This window comes from Monodelphis domestica, chromosome 7 (genome assembly GCF_027887165.1).
Source record: "Monodelphis domestica isolate mMonDom1 chromosome 7, mMonDom1.pri, whole genome shotgun sequence".
NCBI classification, from domain to species: domain Eukaryota; kingdom Metazoa; phylum Chordata; class Mammalia; order Didelphimorphia; family Didelphidae; genus Monodelphis; species Monodelphis domestica.
In genome coordinates this window covers 280959301-280976068 of record NC_077233.1, presented here as the reverse complement: position 1 = coordinate 280976068, position 16768 = coordinate 280959301, and the positions used below count along the sequence as shown (strand labels likewise).

At 43.5% G+C, this 16768-nt stretch overlaps 1 protein-coding gene across 1 annotated transcript; it reads left to right on the top strand.

Moving 5' to 3' along the window:
* The first annotated feature begins 908 nt into the window (after nucleotides 1-908).
* LOC100015236 (cysteine dioxygenase type 1) lies at nucleotides 909-15667 on the top strand. Its single transcript, XM_001364012.5, has 5 exons — nucleotides 909-1763; nucleotides 6985-7062; nucleotides 10916-11070; nucleotides 13781-13950; nucleotides 14963-15667. The coding sequence occupies exons 1-5, from the start codon at nucleotides 1594-1596 to the stop codon at nucleotides 14990-14992; spliced, it is 603 nt and encodes a 200-aa protein (XP_001364049.1). The 5' UTR covers nucleotides 909-1593; the 3' UTR covers nucleotides 14993-15667.
* Nucleotides 15668-16768: the final 1101 nt, after the last annotated feature.

The window sequence follows — 16768 nt, the reverse complement described above, 5'->3', positions numbered from 1 at the left end:
ACAGTTGACAGGCAGCAAAACTGGTAAGTACAATGGTCAATGTTAGTGTCATGCTATCAAAGGTAAAGGACCCATCCCTCTTTTCTGTTATCATTTAGATAAACACTAAATGTATGGGGACAATGTACTTTGGAGGGACTGGTGAGTTTGGGGAAGTTTCTGTGGCAGAACAAAACGTGTCCATTTTTATTTTTACTGATTCTGACCCTAAACTCTAGGAAATCTATAAGATTCAGGAGCCATTCTCCACCAAAGGCAGAAAGAACTAAAGCTATAATAAATCTCTGACAGCAATTACTGTCTGCACCTCTCTCCTTTGTGTCAGAACCTCTAATTCCATTTCACTCACCCCTCCGGTTTTCTTTATACTTACTAATGTCTTAGAGATGATTTCACTTGAGGGCGCAACGTGGTGTACTGAATTGGGCTTGATGTGAACTGGGAAGGAGTTTGGGTTTCCTGCTAACTAGACGTGCGATCATGGACGGGACATTTAATCAGCCTCGGTTTCTTCTTATGTAAAACAGGTGTAAAGTAACAAACTAGGCTGCCTTAAAGGAAGTATTTGGAAACCCCTGAAGCGCCCATGTAAATGTGATCGTTCCCACTAGTCAAATTAGGCAAAGAAGAATCTTTAAAAAGCCCATTTTCATGCCCTCGCCTCCATTCGGACGCCCTTAGCCCCCGTGTCTCCCTTTGTCCAAAACCGTATTCATTTGCTATTTTTCCATTTGCTTTTCTCGAAAACAAGAGTCGATTCACACTCTTCCTCCCCAGCGAGCCGAAAGCTCCCAAATGTTTTGATTTCGAACCCATTCGGCCCCAGGCGCGGAAGAACCTAAGAGAAACACCAATTTTCACTGTTTTCTAGAGCCAGTGCCCTCCCCTGGATTCCTCAGCCCCACTGGAGACTTGGCTCGGAGGGTGTGTTTGGGGCAGAGCGGGGCAGCCCAAAGGCAGAGAGCAGAGAAGGGGAGGGAGGATGCAGGTTAGGAAAAGATGCTTAAAATAAACCCAGGCGAAATGGAGAAAAGAGACCGGAATAATGCCGTGGTTGTTTTAAGCCAGCAACGCGCTGCCACCGAGAACGAGGGCCTCTCTTTGGAGGGTCCTCGATAAAATCAGGAGGCCTCCGCTGATTTGTCCCAACTCCACAAACATCCCTCCTCCTTTCCTCCTCCTCCTCCTCCGCCACCGCCACCACCGCCACCACCACCCCGTGGGCGGTTGGTACATCCCACTGTAGCACCCGGAGCTTAAAAGGGGAGCGCGGGGCTGGAAGTCATTGAGTTGGTCCGCTAGGGGAGGGTCGTTCATTTTTTCTGTGCTTGCAATCGAACCCATTCCATTCGTCCCCTTCCTAGAGCTTTGGGCTTTTGTGTGCAGTGGGTTTTCCCACCGTATTCGCTTTAGACTGTTGTTTGCTTGCTTGTTTGCCTGCTTCCTTGCTGGTTGGGCTGGGGGAGGGGGCGTTTCGGGTCCTTTCCCCTCCCCCACACACCGGCTCCTGTCCTGCACCTCCTTGCTGGCCGCAGGTGGCTGTCGCTACTGTAGAAGGAGACCGAGCAGGCTGGCAGAGAGCGGAGGAGCGGGATGGAGCACACCGAGGTTCTAAAGCCGCGGACGCTGGAAGAGCTGATCCGGATCTTGCACGAAATCTTCTCCGGGGACAGCATCAACGTAGAAGAGGTGCAGTCCATCATGGAAGCTTATGAGAGCAATCCCACGGAGTGGGCAGCGTACGCGAAATTCGACCAGTACAGGTGAGTGAGAGTGTACCAAGCTCCGCTTCCTGCTGCCTGGCCGTTGCCCAGTCTGGGCTGCTGCCTGCTGGCCTGGCGGGGCTGGCAGGGGCGCTTGGCGTTAGGAAGAAGAACGAGCCCGTGTGGCCCCTTCGCAGGGCGCGAGCCCCCCGCTGGAGACCCAGGACCGCTTTGGAAGGCAGGGTTCGGGTTCTCCATCTCCGGGGTCTAGCGCAGCGGGGTTGGGCTGTTTGCTGACTAACGTTAGCCTCCCGAGCTGTAGAGCTGACAGGAGCCTTGAAGTCATCTATTCAGACCCATTAGAGGACGCCGATAAAGAGCCCGAGGCCCAGGATGAAGGAGTTTGCCCCCAAATCAATGGATAGTAAGGCAGGCGATAGGAACCCAAGGCTTCTAGGGAGGAAAGGTTTCTGCAGGCTCCCTCCAGTGCCTTTGGTTACAAAGAGAAAACGCACTTCCTTAGAGCAGCGCTTAACTTAATGGGTTAAGGAAAATTCTCTGCCAGCTTGCCAGGCTGCTGTCTTTGGGCTTGGCACAAAGCTCCCTTTTGGGCTGGGACCAGCAAGGCGGCCCCAGGAGAGCCTCTAGACCGCTCCAGAAGTTTTTTAGACTTGCACAAATATGTGGAACCCTACAGATTTGTACTGCTGGATGAGGTGGAACCTGGCATTTCAGAACAGAAAACTCATCCCTCCCTCCCTCCACCCTGGATCTTCTTATTCTCTCCCTGCCTCTGTCTTTGGCTCTGTCTCTCAATTCCTCTCCCCCTCCCTCCCAGTAAATGTTTTATTACTATTTGTCTCCTTTTTTATCAGCCTCTTTCTATTGATTTTTCCTCCGTTGCCCCCCATAAAACCCTCTCTGGTAACACTCCTGTAAAACAAAGAAACCAAGTGGTACCTTGAATTGAGGTGCCAAGTCGGAGACCTAAATTCAAATCCTTTCTCAGACATTTTCCAGTTTTGTCACCCTGACATTTCAGCTTATTGTGCCCCAGTTCCCTCTGTAAAATGAGAGAGTTGGACTTTGCATGGCTTTAAAGGACTTTTCCAGCTGAACCTATGATCCAGGGAAGATAAACCAATGCAATGGATGGCCTTGCCTGGAAATCTGTGTTTCATTCTGGAACCAATGATCCACCACCTCTGTCTCCAGCAAGACAGCTCTCACCGGCAGCCCTCTCTGAAGTCAGGAGTGGGCATTTCATTGATCAGAATTCGGAAGGCTTTCAGTGGTGTCTTCCTTTTCCTTGTCTGCAGTCACCACCTAGCTTTCCTCCAATGAAACTCCTACCTTCTCTCTTAGAATCTCTCCATTCCAAGGCCCAAGAACAGTAAGGGCTGGGCGATTAGGATGAAATGATTTGCTCGGGGGCCCAAAGCTAGGACGTGTGGCTACCAGCTACCCCAAATCCATTTTTGTCTTACGGCACAATTTGTTCAGCCATTCCCCAATTAATGGGCAATTGGTATCTCTCATCTCTGCCACAGCCCGGTTTCTCCCTGTTTTTCATACTTGTTCCAATTTCTCGAGCCAGATCCTATTCACCCTTCTGATTGTTTGATTCAGTCCAAAATTGTTTGCACCTACGACAGACCCCGGGGCCTAACGGGGTGTGTAGACCTGACCCTACACTCCTGATACGATGACAAAATCCAGCTCTAAATGTTTCCATAGACACGAGACCTTTCCTTGTCATAGGGGAGGTGTCTGGTAGTGGTAGTGCTAAGTCAAAGTGTGCCTCTGTATGTCATCATTTTTTTTAATACAGTTCTCTCCTCTAGCTCTTGTTTTGTAGAGGCACCAAGCCACTTAGTCTGCAGCCTCTAGATTCCAAAAGGGTGCCTTTCCCTTCCTTCCCTGGTGCTCCCAGTGGTGCTTAGAGGGCGGGACTGAAGCAACCAATCAAGCTGCCAGGCTTTGGCCAAATACACCACATAGAAGTCACGGAGCTGCCCAGTGTCTAACTCCTAGACCTGCTGGATGAAAGGAAAGGAAGGAGATGTTGTTGGTGAAAGGTTGGCAGAAGGGATGGAGATCTCAGGTTGCTATTTTGGAGCTCTGGCATAGAAGATTGTCCAGTTAGAAATTCTGTAGTTTGGCAGAGAACAGGGCAGATCTGAATCCATTGGCCAGGAATCCTGTGGCAGGATTCTTTCTCTTCGAGTTTTCTACAAAAACAGCCCACATTCCTGTGAACTTGTACACAGATGCATGGAATGATCTAGTTCGATATCCATCACCTCCTTCCCCCTGCCCATCCCAAAGCAAATACTGTCTAATTCCGATTGATAGAAACCTTGCTGATGTTCAGCACTGTTATGAAAATATCCAGCAACTTCTCTGAAGGGAGAGACTGAGCTGTGTGTAATTAGCATCTCACCTTGAAGGGAGGCCTTTTAGGGTGCCAGCTTTTAGGCAACATTAGCTTCCTTTGGATCTCACTCAAGGGCCACCTCTTGTGTAGCTCGTTCCTGATTTCCTCCCTCTCTTCCACTTGATTGGTTGATTTTGTTCTTCCTTCTCTCCCTACTTTGTATTTTTCTATGTACATTTTTCAGCCACAGACGCCAGCGAAGTGTAGATTGCTTACGGTCTGAGACTAGTTCAGTTTCTGTCTTTGTATCTTTAATGCCCAACGGCTCCTAAACCTTCAGTTCAACGGATTGAAAGGATACCTTCAAGCTGCCCCGAGTCGGAACCCGACTCACCTTCATTAGTGTATTGTGCTTGTTCTCAGAAATGCACAAGAGGTATCTACACATTATTATTATGATTTTTGAATCCTTATCTTCTCTCCCAGAATTGATACCAAGCATTGGACTCTCTGTTCTCTTTTTTGCTTGTTAAATTCGCTTACTTAGACTGGAGTTTGTACTTACATCACCAAGAACAGATAATTATCTAGTTCAGCCAAGAGCAACAGATAAAAAGGTAAAGAGAACCAGCGGCTGATAGCTCTCAAGGTCATGTGAGTACCTACAACTTGACTTGGTTTAGCCACCAAGTACTGTCCAAATTTTGGGCCCCGTAACTGGTCAGTCACTCATAGATGGCTCATCAGTACTCTCCTGCCTTCTAAAGACAGGCAAGTTCTCCAGCCTTCCCAAGTGTCATCTGTAAAATGGGGAGGCTGAACTCTCTGGCCTTCTAAGCCCTCCTTCAGGCAGCTAGGCGGCACAGCGATAAAGCATCTGACCAGAGTCAGAAAGACATCTTTCTGAGTTCAAATCTGACCACAGACACCAGCCATATGCCTGGACAAATTGCTTCACTCGGTTTGCCTTAGTTTCTTTAGCTATAAAATGAGCTGGAAAAGGAAATAGCAAACCACTCCAGTATCCTTGCCAGGAAAGCCCCAAATGGAGTCACAGAGACATGGCTGAAAGGACTGAACAGCAACGACAGTGTCGAAACTAAGTCCATGGATCCTGTGGAATGGTTGCTTAAGCATCCTAGGCAGGGAGTGCCAAGCACCTTCTGTGTTGTGTGTCTTCCACATAAACACAGTTTCTGCCCTTGGCATACTTATTTCCTCATTGAGAAATGAGACTGACACTTGGGAAGCAATCATCATGAGATCTCGAATTAACAGCTGGAGAGTAATTAAGAGCACAAGTGGCGATTTCAGGGTACGATGTACTTTTTGTGCTTACATTGTCTCGCTTGATCCTTGCAGCTCGGTCTTGGGTGAAGCTCAGCTTCAGTCTAGAATGGAAATAGATTGGGCCAAAATGATACTTGAACCATATCTTCCAACTTAGGGTTCAGGGCTACCTTAATGCTTAATAAATGCTACATACAGGGGCAATCAGAGGGGGCAGTGGATAGAGGGCCAGTCCTGGAGTCAGGAACCAGAGTACAAATGTGACACTTTGTAGCTGTGTGACCCTGGGCAAGTCACTTCACCCTGTTTGCCTCAATGCCTCATCTGTAATTTGAGCTGGAGAAGGAAATGACAAACCAGTCCAGTATCTTGGCCAAGAAAACCCCAAATGGGATCATGAAGAGTCAGACATGCCTGAAAATGATGAAATAATAAAAATGCTACAGAACTGCAAAAGGATGGGAGGGTGAGCAGGGAAACAGATCAGTGTGACAAGGCTGAGTGTTAAATACTTTTTTTAAAAAATCAATTTCAGTAACACTATGCTCAGCCCCATTTAATGTCATTTAGGAGAACTAAATCTAAAAAACCCCAGACATTTATTAAACAACTAATCCTTATTATGTATGCAGGGCATGTCAAATAGCCTCCTGGGAGTTTTCATTATTTCTGGACAAAAAGGACGTCAGAATAGAAATGTCTATAAACAAAATCTGGAAAAGCATGGCAAAAGATCCCTTTCCACAGAATTATAGTAAAACTTTGCTGAACTCGAATTTGAAAAACAACTCTTGGAGCCTTACTCTATTGTGAGCCTCAACTGTTCTTTTAACCTCCCGCTTCTATGACAATTCTGCCTGCTCTCATCAGTTCTGCTTTAAACAAAATTGATCGTGCTTATTTAGGGTTCAACTGTGGCTAATACCCCCAAATTAAATACTAAAACAACTTTTCAGTGATCTGTTTCTTACGTCCCCATTTAGCTACAAGGAAGAACAATTGTAGCCCTTTTGCTCGGAACAGTAAAAAACTTTGGGAATTCATATTCTATAGAAATAACTTTGTTCCTTTCTTTATCAGGTCAAAGAGATTACATGCAGTCGGCTAGAATTGGCCTTTTTCTCCTTCCCCTTCCCTTCTCTCCTCCGTAGGTCACAGCTAAATGCTGGAGGAATTCGGAGAACTCCGAGAAAGTTCTTCAACATGGAAGAATGAGATGCAAAGAAATATTTTGGGCGCTCTAATTTTACCACATTGGAAATAGAAACCAAGTGATTTTCACTGAAATATTTAACATTTTTTAACTATAATGACAGAGAAGCAGGGAGAGAGAAGAGAGTAATTGTGTCCAAGAGAGCTTGTATGGGATGAGGGCCTTGAACTTGAAGTCAAGGGACAGATTGGTGTCCCTTCTCTTACACTGAGCAGCGATGTGACCCGAAACGCAGTTGGTAACCTCTCTCCGGCTCAGATCCGTAATCGGAAAAACTGAAGGGATGGTCTTAAATCTCTGACGTGCCCTTATGGTTCTGAGGTTTGCCTCCGAGAGCTCTATTTTCTTTCTTCTGCCTCTTCCATCCAGTGTAGTTAAACTTCTGGCATTTGTTTTCTTAGGTACACCCGGAATCTTGTGGATCAAGGAAATGGCAAGTTTAACCTGATGATTCTGTGCTGGGGTGAAGGACATGGCAGGTAACAAATGCACAAAAACTGATTGGGCCCATGTTCAAGGAGAGAAATTGAGCGGGGAAGCTTTGGGGGTCTCCCCTCTTCTCCCTCTCCCTCCAAACTTTGTTTTCAATCTCATTCATTTCCCAATATGCCCCTCCAACCCTACTTACTAAAGCCAGCCCTTTTAACAAATATTTTAAAAGAAATCGAGAGCAAAACCATTTTATTGAGTTTTAAAATTTTATTCTAAGCTCAACAAATAGCCAAAAAGGAATATTTCTATATAATAAAGTAAAATGTATATGAAGTAGTGAATTTCTCCTTTTATGGCATTACTCTTGTTAACCCTCCCTCTCTTTTCTACTCCCTCCCTTACTTACATAGAGAGAAAAATACATAGTCAAAGAAAACCAATCCACAGGGTAGCCATGTTAAAAAAAAAAACTGTTTATATCCTTCTATACAATGAGGACATCAGCTCCCTGTCGGGGGTGAATAGTGTGCTTCGGGACAGGTCTGAAGGCATAGCTAGTCATTACTTTGATTAGCATTCTTAAGGTATTGAGAGTTGTTCTTCTTTTTCTTTTTAATAAACCCTAACTTCTGACTTAGAATCAATACTAAGTTATCAGTTCCAAGGCAGAAGAGTAGTGAGGGCTAGGCATTTGGAGTTAAGTGACTTGCCCAGGGTCACACAGGCAGGAAGTGTCTGGGGTCAAATTTGAACCCAGCACCTCCCATTCTCAGGCCTGACTCTCTATCCACCCAGCCACTTCACCGCCCCAAGAGTTGTTTTCCTTTAAAGCATTATCATTATTGTATAAATTGTTCTGCTCACTTTACTCAACATCAGTTCTCACTTTCCAGACTTCCCTCAAATCATCTTTTGTCATTTTTTACATTGCAAATATTTCATTGCTTTCATGACCTCAATTAGTTCAGCCATTCCCTAATTGATAAGTTGTCTGACTCTACATTTCCAGATCTGTTCTCTCCTTTCCACCCCCTCTTCTCATCCCCTTCTTATAAACTCTTAATAAATCCTTGTTGATGAACTATTCTCTTCCTAGTACTGATTAATTTTTTCATCATAACTTTATCTCCCTGTTTCCCTGCTGAATTGCTCCACCTAATGATGCGTGTGTGTGTGTGTGTGTGTGTGTGTGTGTGTGTGTGTGTGTGTATTCATCCATTTTACTTTGTCTCTTGGATCTAATAGAGTGAGACAATTTTCATTTCTTAATTCTTGAAATGTGGTTTCCAGGATGTTTTTTAAAGGCGTCCATTGATTATTTTTCCTGGACTTCCTTTCTAGTTTAATTGTTTTTAGCAGCACAGTGCCTTCTAGTTTCATTTTAATTACCTAATTTACCATAAGTTTACATGCAGTTTTTTCACATTTTAATTTTGTTTTTATAGTTTTACTCTCTTTTAAAGTCACTTGTTTCTTCTTAGGCTATTCTAATTGTCAGTTAGTCCATTACTTGCATGAGATTTTATCCTTGCCATTCTGAGCTATTCATTCTCCTTCCCGTTCTTCCTTCCAGAATCTTTATTTCATTTTTAATCTCGTTTCATTTCTTCTAAATATTTGTGGAATACCTCTGGGCAATGTTTTCCCTTTGAGTGTCTGCTTGTGCTTGTTAAGGTGTTTCTCCTTCGAAATTGGATTTTTTGTAGGGGAGGGGAGATATCTACAGTGATATTTTTTGTATTAGATAACAGCATCTCTCAGCCTTAGTTCCTCAGTCAGGCTTTGTACCAAAGCCAGGCTGCACGTCCTGCTGCCCTTTTAGGCGGTGTGGTTGTTCTTGCTTGGTATCACCCTAAGCCCCCCAGGTCCCTAGGCAGAGCTCCACCTGTCAGGATTAGCCCTCTTCCTCCTCCCCCAGGATCTTGGAGATTCGGGCTCCTCAGTCTCAAGCTCTCTAGCCAGTCCATTTGTCTTCTGTAACAACAGAGGCAGCCTCGCATGCTTACAGTCCCTCGTTGTTCAGTGAGGAGAAGATGCACGTGTTTTCTCCTCTCTTCCACAGGGTCAGACTCGGTCATCATAATGATGCAGCATTCAGCCTCCCCCACGCCCACCTTATATTGCTGTGGTCACATGGGTGGTTCCTGACTCTGTTTACTTCCCTCTCTATTACTTCCCATGAGTCTGCCCATGTTTTTCTGAATTCTTCCGAGTTATTTCTCCCAACACAGTAATACTCCATTCAGTCCATCTACTCCAATGAGTTCATCTATTCCAGTCAATTGACTTTTGGCAAAGACGCCAGAGTGAAACCTACCCAAGGAAATCTGCACCGAAAGCTCCAGCATGGAGTTTAAGTGTGCATTTAACATTATTGTTTATACTAGACTATAATCATATTAAAGCATCTGCTGAGAACATGTTAACTTGATTATTTTTTCCATTTTCTATTGACTTGAACTTTAAGTTGGTGCCTCTCTAGTCTTGGCCAGTTGTATTTGGGGTTTGTATTTAGGCAACATATAAACTAGAAAATCAGATTCTCAGGATAGTCTAAAGAAAGGGGAAAATAAACACCTTTTCTTGTAAATCCATGTTTGGCTTCTTTGCCTACGTATGTCAAATGTGGGTTAAATAGGAAGACATTTTAAGAGGCAGAGTGGCACAGTAGAGAGCGAGCAAGCGTGCAGGTCAGGAAAACCCAGATTCCCCTTCCACCTTTGATTTCGTGACCCTTCCTCAAAAGGAGCCATGCTTTTTTCCTTCCTACGTGTTATACAGAGCCAGGGAGGCTCTGGTGTGTCATTTGGCCCAAATCCCTTTACCTTTTCCATAAGTGAACAGATTCAGATTGTGCTGCAGGAGAAAAGCCTAGATTCTATCTAGCTCATTCTAGAACCCAATTCCTCGTCCAGTGTTATTTCTACTGGACAAAAACTGCCTTTCTTCTCCATCTTGAGTAACGGTTGTAGCTGAATATTTTTTATGGGAACAACCAAAAAGAAGACTTAAAGTCTGACAAGCTAATTAATGTTTTACCCCAGAAATGAACAGCAACCGGAGAATTAGTGACTGCTTTTCTGCTGTGTATGACCTCTCGGTATGAGGACAGCAAATTGTTCTACTTTGTTAAGAAAGAACCTCTCTTTTAACATGTTCCAAAGTTTCTTAGTCTCTTGGGGAATTGTGAAATTGGGCATCAATTCAAGCTAGCTTGAGCTTAGTCCTTTCATTTGGGCAGCGAGAAATGTCTCAGATCATGGAAAAAGTCATATTCTTGTTTCATGTTGCAAAATAAATGCATTTAGTTTATGGAGAGGGAACACGTGTTCCCCTCTGCATTCTTGGCGTACCAGATCCAATAGAGTCTGGCCATATGAAATGAGCACCAATAATGGTCTCGCCTCTCGGCCCCAAAGTCTGCCAGTATATGTTAGTTTGAGGAACCCCCAAATATTTCTTTTCCTATTCAATTTTAGTTTTTCTCTCACCAAATAAGCTGGAAAGCCCTCTGTCGGATATTCACATGTCACCGAGAGCCAGAGAGGGTCCAAAACTAGTTGGCTTTGCTAGTTAGAGTTTGCACCTAAAATATACGCACTTCCACCCTCTCACCCCGTCCCATTTCTGGTGATCTTTGTGATCTAGGATCACGCTTGCTTCATCTAATCTGAATAATGTTGGCCAAGTCAGACAAAAATATAAAAACAATGTAAAAATTCAAGATAATGGAGCTTAACGGGAAATTCGTTTGTTCTCATCTGTATTCTGAAGAAGACTTTTGCTTTCCAAACCTCCGACTTGATAGCCTCCCCTGTTTACTATTCGAAGACTTTTGTGTACTAGGCAATGCACTGAGTTGAGTTGTCATTCTCTGTGTGTGTGTGTGTGTACATGTAGCAGTATCCATGATCACACAGACTCCCACTGCTTTCTGAAGATGCTGCAAGGGAACCTCAAGGAGACGCTCTTTGCGTGGCCGGATAAGAAATCCAATGAGATGATGAAGAAATCGGAGAGAATCTTGAGGGAAAACCAGTGTGCCTACATCAATGGTAAATGGACTCTCTTACCTGCCCAATCCCTTTCCTCGGGGCGTTAACTCTGAGATACTACCACTTGATCGGTCCTGGAGGTTACTTAGACAGACACAATGTTGCCTTCTCTAGGAATCCAAACTGGTAGAAAACAACTTAAAATCATCTTAGAGGAAATGTTTGTGAATCAAAGTGTGACTGATATGGTAAGAATGCCATCTGTTTCATGCAGGCGAAGCTGATTTTCCTTGAAGAGAGGACAAAGTGGCTGTCCTTGGGATAACATTTTGAAACATTGGCTGGGAAAAAAGCCCAGCCCAGGGAGAGTTGGTGCTCCTGAGATCTGGCCAAATTCCCATGGCCACAAAGATACACACTTCCTGCTTTTAGAGAGACCCTGACCCACTTTTCCAGCCACAACACTTGAAGATACCATATTGAATTTTGAAGAGATTTAAGATGTTTTTAAGTGGGATTTTGGTTGTGTAATTCTACCCTGTGCCCTGACTTTAGATCCTAACTCCTAAAAAGAGATGAGATTCTGAGTGCAAAGTATTGTGGGAGATGCCAAGAAATAGGGTAGAAGTTGTTCTGAAGCAATTTACAACATAGTGGGGAACATGGAATATATCTGTTGAGTAAGGCTATACCATTGTGACTTGACTATTGACTTAGAAAACCATAAATGAACATTATCTATGTTGTTTGGGGTTTTTATTTTATTCAACACTTCCTAATTGTATTTGAATCCTTTCCTGACAAGTCTATTAAAAAGTTGAGAATGTGGAGAGCTCACGTTTAGCTGAGTTGATCAGATGAAGATAGGAGGGGAGGACGTGCCAGGCAAAAGCATGAGGTAGGCACCCAAACAGGTATGTCCAATGGAACTGGTTCACCCGCTGGTCTTGGAGTCAAAGGTTTTTGAGAATGGTAAGCAGGTGGGAGTCAGTTAGAAAAGGACTTGAACCCTAGACTGAAGAGTGGACTTTTTAAAACAGATGATAGAGATCTGTTGGAGTTTTTGAGCAAAGCAATGATATAACTAAAGAGTTGATTTCCAAAATACTGAATTGGAAAGTAAAAACAAGATCTAGGGAATGGTAAGGACTGGACTGCGGTGGTAGGAATGAAATTAGAAAAGATGGAAATGAAAATGGAGAGAGAAAATCAACAAACCTTAACAACTGACTGAATTTAGAGGAAAGGAAGAGTCAGAAACAAAACGGACGCTAGGACTTCTGGCCAGGCTCTTCTCCAAGGGTATCCGTGATTTCTCTTCCTCTACTTTTGCTTTGACTATTTTCTTAGACATTCTTGCCATTAGAGAAATAAAAAGTTCGTAAGATCTCGGGCTACCATTATAATTATATCCAAGTTAATGCGTCTTGCAAGAGGTAGACTGTTTCTCAAAGGTATTAAAGTAAAAATGGGTCTATGGCGATGGCTATGCTAATACTTCTCGTGTCTTTCCAACCTCTGCAACCAGCTTGTGTTGTGATCTTTCCTGGAGGCGGGGAGAAGGCATTGTGTAATATGATGAAAGCTGTTTTCCTTTAGTGCTCCTGAGTGGATTGATACTTGGACCAAATAGACCATATAATGCCCCATTTGGCTGTCATTTGATAGCTATTGATACAACAAGAAAATTGCCCAACCTCAACAAACACTAGAAGCTGGGCTTTAAAAACAAAGGCAGACCACAGAGGTAGTTGTTTTTTGGTATGTCGTAGAAAAAAATACTGTTCCCTGGCCTATAAAGTTAATTCTACATGACAAGAATAGCAACTCGAATATCACCCTTCCCCTTAAAAGGGTATTTATGTGCATGTGTTAATTTTTATTTTTTATTCTTTTTTATTATACAGATTTTTCATTTTACTATAACATGTAATATTAAATTTCCACATAAGTTTTCTGAAATGCTATGATCCAAGTTGTCCTCCTCTCTCCCTTCCCTCCCCCTTTCCGGAGCTGACAAGCAATTTCATCTGAGTTAAATGTGTACACACTAATTTTTAAGGCACTTTCTTTCTTTCTTTTTTTTTATAAACCCTCACCTTCCATCTTGGAGTCAATACAGTGTATTGGCTCCAAGGCAGAAGAGTGGTAAGGGCTAGGCAATGGGGGTCAAGGGACTTGACCAGGGTCACTCAGCTGGGAAGTGTCTGAGGTCAGATTTGAACCTAGGACCTCCCATCTCTAGGCCTGACTCTCAATCCACTGAACTACCCAGCTGCCCCCAAATTCAGGTTTTTTTAAACTCTTACCTTCCATTTTGGAATCAATACTATGTCTTGGTTCCAAGGCAGAAGAGTGGTAAGGGCTAGGCAATGGGGGTTAAGTGACTTGCCCAGGATCACACAGCTGGGAAGTGTCTGAGGCCAGATTTGAACCTAGGACTTCCCGTCTCTAGTCCTGACTCTCAATCCACTGAGCCACCCAGCTGCCCCTTAAGGCACTTTCTTGGAAAAGAAAATAACCGAACATCAATTGGGCAAAGAATAGACATTGAATCATAACTTTAGTTTCTCAGGTCAACCTCCATGGTAATAGGAGATCATGAAGTTCATTGATCGACCTTTAGACTCCTGGGTTTATGAATCCCTCAGACTGGTTCTAATTTTCACCGAAATGCATGTGATTTGGACTTGACCAACAGATTTTTCTACCTTTAGACCAAGACTGGAACGCTTATTTTGTATTCTCTCTCCTCTTGTCTCCGCCTTAGATTCTATCGGTCTACATCGGGTGGAGAACATAAGTCACACAGAACCTGCCGTTAGCCTTCATTTGTATAGTCCTCCTTTTGACACTTGCCATGCCTTTGACCAAAGAACAGGACATAAGAATAAAGTCACAATGACTTTTTATAGCAAATTTGGAGCGAGGACTCCATTTGTAAGTATGAAATGGACGAAATCCTTCTTATCCTCTCAGTTTCAACACTTGCCCAGTCCTGGGTTGGGGATAATATGGTGGTACCAAGTGTCACCAACAGGTCCTGCCCCTAGACTTAAAGACGTCTCTGTGGAGCATCTTGGGAAGGATTGAGATCTTTGGGCTTTACTGAAATTGACTTTAACTCGAGGCAAGAGGTTCCATACTTGTTCCTTTTCTCATGTTTTGGACAACTCAGGAATACTGAGATCTAAGCCATGAATCAAATGTGAGAAGGTTTTTTTTTTTAAATCAATACCATATAATTATAAGAGTAACCACATAATAATCATCATCATAGTTTGCACTTACATAATGTTTTAAAGTTTGCAAAGCACTTTACAGTTTATCCTGGTTTGGCTACTAAAGAACTGATTGCAGCTAAGTGGTTTAGTAGACTGAGATCCAAGCCTGAAGTTGGGAGATCCTGGGTTCAAATCTGGTCTCAGACACTTCTAGCTGTGTGACCCTGGGCAAGTCACTTAACTCCCATTACTCAGTCCTTACCGCTCTTCTGCCTTGATACCAGTACACGTATTGATTCTATAACAGAAGGTACAATTTTTTGGAAAAGAAATATGAGACCCGCACCCTGGAACAAGGCACACCACCTAACTTTCTAATGACAACCAACATGTTAGAGTCTTTCAACTCTAATGAAATAGCTAGTGACGGAGAAGACTAGTCTTCGGTTTTTAGTAACTAGTTTTTATTCTTAAGTTGGGGGTGTTGTAACTGCTGTTTGGTGTATGGACAAGGACCGCTATAGGTTTTATAGTCGAGTCGACCGCCCGTCACTGAGGAGCTGAGTCTTAAAGGGGCGCTTTCTCTAGGATATGTCAGTCCGTTAGGAAGGGCGTTATTGTTTTATTTTGACAGGCTGACATTTCGGTTCTCTCTTCCCTAGAAAGACTAGGATTAAAAAAAAAAAGCTGAGGATATTTAGTGAAAGTAATTCTTTTTTCTTTTCCAGGCAACTTCAAGTTCATTGGAGAACAACTAAAGAGCTCCAGACACTAGAGTTTCCCCTCTTTCTCTCTTTTTTCTTTTTAAAGATTGTGAAAATCATTCAGTGTGGACAAAGACCTTCCAATCATTGCTGTCCAATAGAATTTTGAATAAGATGCATAGGGATGTATTAGGGCAAGACTACTGGCTGCTGGTAGTTACCGTGAATGTGGTAATGGTGGGACTAAGAGGTCCTAGAGAGGAGACTTTCTGTCTTTAGGGTCTTTTTACTTGGAAGACAGAATCAGATGCTCTCTTAGGGTTTCTCTCTCATCCTCCCGGTTCCCTCCTAGGAAAGACGATGACTTCCTTTCGACCGTTTTTGTACCTCAGAATTAGCAATAAAGCCAAGTCCCAGACTTCCTAAGGCTGCCTTTGTTATTAGCTGAGAATTGAGTATACAGGTTTGTAGCACACTTCATGTTCTCTAAGCTGTGTTCAAAAGAATTGTTGGGAAATCGAGGTTTGGCTGCTTTTCCATCTCACAAATTCCTCCGCTGTGCATAAGTCACCGCGTGCCTCTAGAGGTCTTGGCCCTTGGGAAGCAAAGGGCAAGGACCGAATGGGAGTGAACAGCAAAAGAAGCGTGACCAAATGCCCACGGAAACTCCTTTTTGTATTGCTCTGAAAATTGTCAGGTTAACTTGAATAAAAGTGAACTTGAACCTCATTTCCAATGGCCCCGTGCCTGCGTAGCTGCTCCAAAGGAACCCTCCTGAATCGGAATGCAAGTTCTACCGTTCTACCTTTCCCCTAGAATAGTTTTCTCTAGTCGGGATGCCAGCCAGTACACAGAGCTTTTGAATATTTTCCTAGGTTTCCAGTAATGATTTTTTAAAGTTATTCCTAGTAAGAGATTCTACGAAGATACTCTGAACTCTTTCCTTGGGTTTACCAATTACCCAGTACAAACATGCTCTCAGCAATTATGCAGGCTTCATGCAAGGATAAACTTAAAAGGAGTGTCTCGGGGGCAGCCAGGTGGCTCAGTGGATTTTGAGCCAGGACAAGGGATGGGAGACGTTGGCTTCAAATCTACATCTAGCTTCAGATGCTTCCTAGTTGGGTGACCCTAGACAAGTCACTTGACCCCCATTGCCTTGCCCTTACCACTCTTCTGCCTTGGAACTGATACACAGTATTGATTCTGAGACAGAAGGTAAAAATATATAAAGGAGAGTTTCCCTCCTCCCACCCCCCCCCAAAAGATAAGGTTTTCTCACCTAAAATGCTACCCTCAATGTATAGTCAACATTACTTCTAGTGTTGGTAAAGGAATACATTTGACAGACCCAAAATCCAAGCAGAATTTGTTCACTAAGAATAGAACAGTATCAGAAGCTTATTGCTCAATCCTGAACTTCTTTGTTGTTACTAATTCATACTTGAATCCAGGCCAGTAAAGACATTTTTGAACTGAACGGACGTTTAAGTACCTCATTCTTAAGTGCCGACTCCTACCACATCCTGGGAAGGGAGCCAGTTCCTCTTTGTGCCATAAATATTCCCTCCATCATTTTTGTGGTACCAACTTGGCTTCTCCCTTAGAAGCGAATAGTGGCCATCCTTAGCTCAGAGCTCCTTCTGGCCAAAAGCATCATTGACTTAGATAGGTTTCCTTGACCAGTCAGGATTGCGGATCGGTGGTCCAACTTGTTCGTCATGATTTTAACCAAGAACCTGAGACACTACTACTTGGTTTCCAAAAAGGGGAATATTCTAGGGAAGATTTGGGGAAGGTGAATGTTTAGGAGATGCGAATGCTAATAAT

Bases quoted from the DNA above. Each gene is read 5' to 3' on its own strand.
- LOC100015236 (XM_001364012.5), top strand. From the start codon at position 1,594: ATGGAGCACACCGAGGTTCTAAAGCCGCGGACGCTGGAAGAGCTGATC. The intron at 1,764-6,984 runs GTGAGTGAGAGT...TTGTTTTCTTAG, and splicing joins GCGAAATTCGACCAGTACAG to GTACACCCGGAATCTTGTGG. The intron at 11,071-13,780 runs GTAAATGGACTC...TCTCCGCCTTAG, and splicing joins CCAGTGTGCCTACATCAATG to ATTCTATCGGTCTACATCGG.